At 34.3% G+C, this 7,500-nt stretch overlaps 2 protein-coding genes across 2 annotated transcripts in view; one reads left to right on the top strand and one right to left on the bottom strand.

The window, feature by feature from the left end:
• Window positions 1–2,426, top strand: part of LOC147471195 (uncharacterized) — a 3,412-nt gene extending 986 nt beyond the window's left edge. Inside the window, exons 3-7 of the mRNA XM_086541290.1 lie at window positions 93–242; window positions 458–568; window positions 827–928; window positions 1,548–1,667; window positions 1,920–2,426. Coding sequence (XP_086397416.1) covers window positions 93–242; window positions 458–568; window positions 827–928; window positions 1,548–1,667; window positions 1,920–2,168 — 732 coding nt within the window. The 3' untranslated portion in view covers window positions 2,169–2,426. The remainder of the gene's footprint in view (window positions 1–92; window positions 243–457; window positions 569–826; window positions 929–1,547; window positions 1,668–1,919) is intronic.
• Window positions 2,427–6,724: 4,298 nt separating this feature from the next.
• Window positions 6,725–7,500, bottom strand: part of LOC122265045 (uncharacterized) — a 3,821-nt gene continuing 3,045 nt past the window's right edge. Inside the window, exon 7 of the mRNA XM_086541289.1 lies at window positions 6,725–7,231. Coding sequence (XP_086397415.1) covers window positions 6,983–7,231 — 249 coding nt within the window. The 3' untranslated portion in view covers window positions 6,725–6,982. The remainder of the gene's footprint in view (window positions 7,232–7,500) is intronic.

Raw genomic sequence — 7,500 nt, 5'->3', positions numbered from 1 at the left:
ACACAATACCATGATTTAATCGTAACGAGAATAAACGCTGGATAAAAGGGTACATTGCTATAACTCGACTTACGGATAGATTTCTTCCTCAGGTGATGACCAACTGCCTCGGCGAAGAGCAATACTACGGCTGGTCGAAGGAGGTGTTCAGTGCTGCCAAGGAATGCTACGGGGAGGAGATCAACCTTCCGGAGGCTGACGAGGAAGAGGCCGCAGAGGAAGAGGAAGACATGAGTCCTCTGGTAAGCGAAGATTCTGATGAATATCAAAGATTTTTTGTCAGTTATCGTTTCACATCTCATACAGTCTTTTCCCATATTTATCCATATCTAAATGTACCCTATCTATTCATATCTATATGTAATCTATCTATCCATAGCTACCTGTTATACATATCAATCTATTTAGTTTTGGAACATATCTGGACAATCACAATAATCCTAATTTCGATCTCTAGGCTGGCTGGAACAGGTTTAACCAACAGCCCGTGTACCTGTACTACCCATCCCAAGCACAAGGACAGAGGTTCCCCTTCAACTTCCCTTACCAAGTTATCTCTCAGCGTCAGGTAAGATGATCTCTATCTATCCATTTATCTATCTGTCTATCAATCTATCTGTCCAACCATCTATCGGTTTGTTTGTTTTTCTGTCTGTCTATCTATCTATCTATCTATCCATGTATCTATCCATTCATCCATCCATCCATCTATCTACCTATATATCTATTTATTTGTTTCAGCCTGAACTACAACAGTATAATCGATATTGCCTTAAGAGTCATTCCGATCGAGACTAACTGACCTTTTTTCCCTTTCAACGTTTAGAAGCGCGAGGCCTTGTACAGCGCTCCCATCCTGAAGAAAATGGCATATAAGGTCAAGGCGAAGGTCAGCAACTTTACCTGTGTCATGAAGAAGCTGAATTACGTAAGTACACAGATTTCTCTCCTTTTTATCTTGATTTGTTTATTAATTCATTATTACACTGATCAATTGGTGATCATAATGCTAGTAAGATTAATGCTACTAATGATGATAATGATCATAATCGCTGTTATTGACGTCATTATCTCTTTATCGTTATAATTATCATTATCTAATTATTATTACAATGATCTTATTATCATTATTATCATTACCATCATTATTCTTATCATCACTATTATAATCATTCATCTCATTATCGTTATTGCTATCGTTATCAGTTCCATTGATATCACCTTTATTATCCTTAACATTATTATTATCCTTATCGTTGCCATGATTACTATCATTGTACTTATTATCAATTGTTCCTATCATCATTATAATTATTGTGACTAAGATTACTATCATCAGTACTATTATCATCATTACTATCATTATTATTATCATTATGATTATTATTGTCATCGTCATTATTGTTATCATTGTTATTATCATACGCGGAATAGAGATGATAAACACCCATGACGTTGATCTTATACAATTGACAAAACAATAGCATTACGTGCATTCTTATAGCAAAGAATATAATAATAGAGAAAAATCCTCCATTAATCTCCAGATGGATGACGACTTCAACATCGATTACGAGAAATCCGCTGAAGCGCTGAAGCAACTTGACATCAATGAGAACCTGAAGGAGGATCTCTTGATGGGAATGGACAAGTGCAAGGAATTGACGGTACGTGTTAAGACATAGATACATATGTATATATATATATATATATATATATATATATATATATATATATATATATATATATATATATATATATATACAGTATATATATACATAGAGAGAGAGAGAGAGAGAGAAAGAGAGAGAGAGAGAGAGAAAGAGAGAGAGAAAGAGAACTAGAGAAAGAGTGCGTGTTTGCGTGCGTGTGTGTGAGAGAGAGAAAGAAACCAGCCTTGACCCTGCCTCCTCCCGCAGACGTGCCTCCCCCTGGAGAAGTTTGGCTCCCCGATGCCCGTGAAGCTGCAGCGCGCCATCGCCTTGAACAAGTGCTGGAAGAAGGCCCGTCTCAGCGTCTGCATGAAGCAAGACCTCATGAAGTACCTGTCCGAGTTCGACCTCTCCGCCTTCCCTGCTATGGAGGACGCCGACGAAGAGTCCAAGGCCGAGAAGCTCATGCTCATCCTGTGGGGCGTCGAGGCCAAGGACGACTTCCAACTTTACTAAAAGCTCCGTTCTTCCTCTTAGCTTTCTTTGCCTCTTTGGAGATTTTTGTAAGCGTTGGCCGAGTCAGAAATGAACTGAAACTTCTAACGTATGGCTATTGTTTAGCTTCATTTTCTCTATTATACTGTGCATCAAACAAACACATTTACACGTAGAAGAAGCTCTGACAACGTGAATGAAGCACAACTTTTCGGATAATATTAGATCAGTGAACTATATTGTCAAATTGAATTATTAAAATACAAATAAAATCACAAATTCTTTATGTCTTTCCCCAAATGCTTCTGCATACTTTATATTACTTAAAACAAAGTGTTGATTCGTATATGTTAGTGATGACGTGTATATATCGCGCTCCACAGTCGGTGAATATTAAACACTTGACTGCCTCATACTTTGGAATAATTTTTTGAAATGCTCACATATCTTCACATACATTGGATTAATACATTCGAAGATAACAGTAACAGGTATGATATCTGCATAGTATTCGAAATTATTAAGATGAAAAATATACGGAAATATAATGCTACAAGACCTAATCAACAAAATGCGCTCTTTGGAATCCATATTTTTTCTTCTTACAAAGGTCAGTTTCTTCATGACGCAAATTATGTTATTAATCTTTGCCTTCAACTTCGCTACCATCTTCAGAACAGGCGCGTCGTACCCGCCTTAGCGTTTCTGAAGGAACAGAGTGAAAACCCGGTTTCAATCATCCAGGTGAAAGACGTTATGAAATTCTATGATTCGAACCAAAATAACTCGATTGAATTGTTGAGGCAGTTGAAGGTGCGTACTGTTGATGCGAGAAGGGGAAATTGAAGCCTTGAGGCTGACATTGAGGGTTAAAGAAAACGAGAACTGGCTGGTTGTTGGTGTATCTATCTCTTGAAAATTTTATATACTTACATTATATATACACATGAAAATATATAAAGCAAAATGCCTGCTCCTATCCTAACATATGGTAAAAAAGTGATAATACATTCTTATCCTAGAGTTACCACAGAAACAAAACTCGAGTTGAACAAAAATGGCGGAGTGGCTTGACTGAAAGCCAGTTGGCGTTGAGGCGAGTCAGCCAAGGAGTGCGTTCGAGTCACCACAACACAACAGTCAGCCACCACAACAGAGGTCAGTTTGGATTTCGATATGTAATGAAACGCATACATATCTATCTATCTGCCTATCTCTCTCTCTCTCTCTCTCTCTCTATATATATATACATATATATGCATATATATATACATATATATACATATATATATATATATATATATATATATATATATATATACATGTATATATAGATATATATGTATATATACATATATAAATATATATGTATATATACATATATATCTATTTATGTATACCTATATTTATCTATTTATCTGCCCATCTGTCTATCTAACAATATATATATATATGTATGTATATATATATGTATATATATATATATATATATATATATATATATATATATATATGTATATATATATATATATATATATATAATATATATATATATATATATATATATATATATATACATATATATACAAATATATATATATATATGTATATATATATATATATATATATATATATATATATATATAAAAGGTTACAGACCAGTTACACTGACATCTCATATAAAAAAAAATATTTAAATGGTAGTGAGGAAAAAATCGTCCAGAATGCAAAATATATATTTTTTTTCTTACGTAAACAAATTAAAGAGAACAGAAATTGGTAACTGATTCAAAGGAAATGGCTGAATTACTGAAATTGTAATATGAAGAAATCTATAGTGTCCCAAGAATAGAAAATTTAATATCAAACCCACGACAACATCTTAGTATTATTAGTAACGAAGATGAATGTCTCACTGACTTCATATTCGATGAAAAGATATTCTCGAAGCAGTAAGTGAAATCTCAGCAAACTCAATAGCTGGACCAGATGAAATCCCAGCAATCTTTAAAAAAAACTGCAAAGAAACCATAGCAAAGCCACTGGTTACTTTGCGGAGTTAATCTTTGGACATGGGGATTATCCCCAGGTTACTGAAAGAGAGTACTATAATTCCAATATATAAAGGTGGAAATAAAGGTCAGACCAAAAATTATAGACCAGAACACTGACATCTCATATAATGAAACATATTTGAAAGGGTAGTGAGGAAAAAAAATCGTCCAGTTTTTAGACAAAGAAAACAAAATAAATCTCGTGCAACATGGTTTTCAGAACTGTTAGATCTTGTTTATCACAGATCCTGACACACTTCGAACACATACTAAGGGACCTAACTGAAAATAGAGAAGTTGATGTAATATACCTAGAGTTTGCAAAAGCTTTTGACAAAGTAGATCACGGCATTCTGGTACATAAGGTTAAAGACCTTGGAATCGGGGGGAAAGTTGGAAGATGGATTTACAACTTCCAAATAAATCGTAAACAAATAGTACAAATTAATGGGTTTTACTCGAAAGAAACGACTATTATGAGTGGGGTGCCACAAGAGTCCTTTCTTGGGCCCTTGTTATTCCTCATTATGATTGGTAATATTGATAATGGTGTGAAACACTCGAGAGTAACATCATTTGCAGCTCATACAAGAATAACTACACCCATAGATATACTAGATAATGAAAACAAACTTAACGAGGATCTACATACCATCTGTAAGTGGGCATATGATAATAATATAAAATTCAATGCAGATAAATTTGAAATCATAAGATATAGTCCAACTCGGAATTTAAGAGCAAGATCATATTTTGTCGAAGGTGTGGAGATTGAGGAGAAAAAAGTAGTAAAAGATCTAGGAACATTTAACACCAAACCCAAGACCTGTTCAAGGAGGGGGAATTAAGATAAGACATTCCCCCAGGCAGGGAAGAACATGCTATCGCACTGGGATAAGTGCACAAACATGCATGTTATGAAAAATGCAAAAACAAAATTTCCTAATAAACGGACCTAAATTGTTTGATAGCATACCAAAGGATATAAAAAACCTAAATCAGTGCAGTGTAGAAGTGTTTGAAAGAAAACTAGATAAATGGCTACATTCAGTACCAGATGAACCACCAACGTGTGGTAGTGAAAGAACGAGGGCTAAATCAAATTCAGTTGCTTGCAATTGACAAAAAACGGGCGGTCCCCTAGGATGGCCCTAGCATGAGCCACTAACAGGGCTCCTGCTGTAACTACCACCAAGTAACCAAGTATAGATAGATAGATAGGGACATATATATATATATATATATATATATATATATATATATATATATATATATATATATATGTATGTATATATGTATACACACACGCTTATATATATGTATATATATGTATCTATCTATCTATCTATATATATATATATATATATATACATATATATATATATATATATATACATATATATATGGTATGAGTCAACCAATTAAAAAGATAGTGTGATACATGACGACCATGTTTTCTTTAAATATAATTTCTTTGTTTTTCAAATCTTATTTTTTTCATTTCTTTCTTCGACATTATGCGTTTCATTACATATCGAAATCTAAACTGAGCTCTGTTGCGGTGGCTGACTCGAACGCACTCACTGGCTGACTCGCCTCTACGCCAACTGGCTTTCAGTCAAGCCACTCCGCCATTTTTGTTCAACTCAAGTTTTGTGTCTATGGTACCTCTAGAATAAGTATTTATGTTCACATTTTTTACCATATCTTAGGATAGGAGAAGGGATATTGCTTTGTATATATATATATACATACATACATCATACATACATATATATATATATATATATATATATATATATATATATATATATATATATATATATATATATATATATATATATATATATATATATATATATATATATATATATATATATTCATGTGTATATATGATGTAAGTATATAAAATATTCAATAAAGTTATCTTGTCCATCTTGAACAATTCATGCTTTTATCACAGTTCTTTCAATCATTCTCTTTCAGAATCAAGATAGATACACCAACAACCAGCCAGTTCTCGTTTTCCTTAACCCTCAAGGCTTCAATTTCCTCTTCTCGCATCAACAGTTCAACTGCCTCAACAATTCAAGTGAGTTATTTTGGTTCGAATCATAGAATTTCATAACATCTTTCACCTGGATGATTGAAACCGGTTTTTCACTCTGTTCCTTCAGAAAAGCCAAGGCGTGTATGACGCGCCTGTTCTGAAGATGGTAGGAAGTTGAAGGCAAAGATTGGTAACATCATTTGCGTCTTGAAGAAACTGATATTTGTGTGGATTCAAAAGTGCACATTTTGTTGATTAGGCCTTGTAGCATTATATTTCCGTAGATTTTTCATCTTAATTAATTTCGATTACTATGGAGATATCGTACCTGTTACTGTATGAGGCAGTAAGGTGTTTAATATTCACCGACTGTGGAGCGCGATATATACACGTCATCACTAACATATACGAATCAACACTTTGTTTTAAGTAATATAAAGTATGCAGAAGCATTTGGGGAAAAACATAAAGAATTTGTGATTTTATTTGTATTTTAATAATTCAATTTGACAATATAGTTCACTGATCTAATATTATCCGAAAAGTTGTGCTTCATTCACAGTGTCAGAGCCTCTTCTACGTGTAAATGTGTTTGTTTGATGCACAGTATAATAGAGAAAATGAAGCTAAACAATAGCCATGCGTTAGAAGTTTCAGTTCATTTCTGACTCGGCCAACGCTTACAAAAATCTCCAATGAGGCAAAGAAAGCTAAGAGGAAGAACGGAGCTTTTAGTAAAGTTGGAAGTCGTCCTTGGCCTCGACGCCCCACAGGATGAGCATGAGCTTCTCGGCCTTGGACTCTTCGTCGGCGTCCTCCATAGCAGGGAAGGCGGAGAGGTCGAACTCGGACAGGTACTTCATGAGGTCTTGCTTCATGCAGACGCTGAGACGGGCCTTCTTCCAGCACTTGTTCAAGGCGATGGCGCGCTGCAGCTTCACGGGCATCGGGGAGCCAAACTTCTCGAGGGGGAGGCACATCTGCGGGAGGAGGCAGGGTCAAGGCTGGTTTCTTTCTCTCTCACACACACACGCATGCAAACACGCACTCTCTCTCTAGTTCTCTTTCTCTCTCTCTCTCTCTCTCTCTCTCTCTCTCTCTCTCTCTCTCTCTCTCTATATATATATATATATATATATATATATATATATATATATATATATATATATATATATATATATATATATATATATATATATATATATATATATATATATATACATATACTGTATATACATATGTATCTATG

The sequence above is a fragment of the Penaeus japonicus genome, unplaced genomic scaffold (genome assembly GCF_977035675.1).
Source record: "Penaeus japonicus unplaced genomic scaffold, GWHDUDI00000001_assembly GWHDUDI00000010, whole genome shotgun sequence".
NCBI lineage: Eukaryota > Metazoa > Arthropoda > Malacostraca > Decapoda > Penaeidae > Penaeus > Penaeus japonicus.
This window is presented reverse-complemented; position numbering and strand designations above follow the sequence as displayed.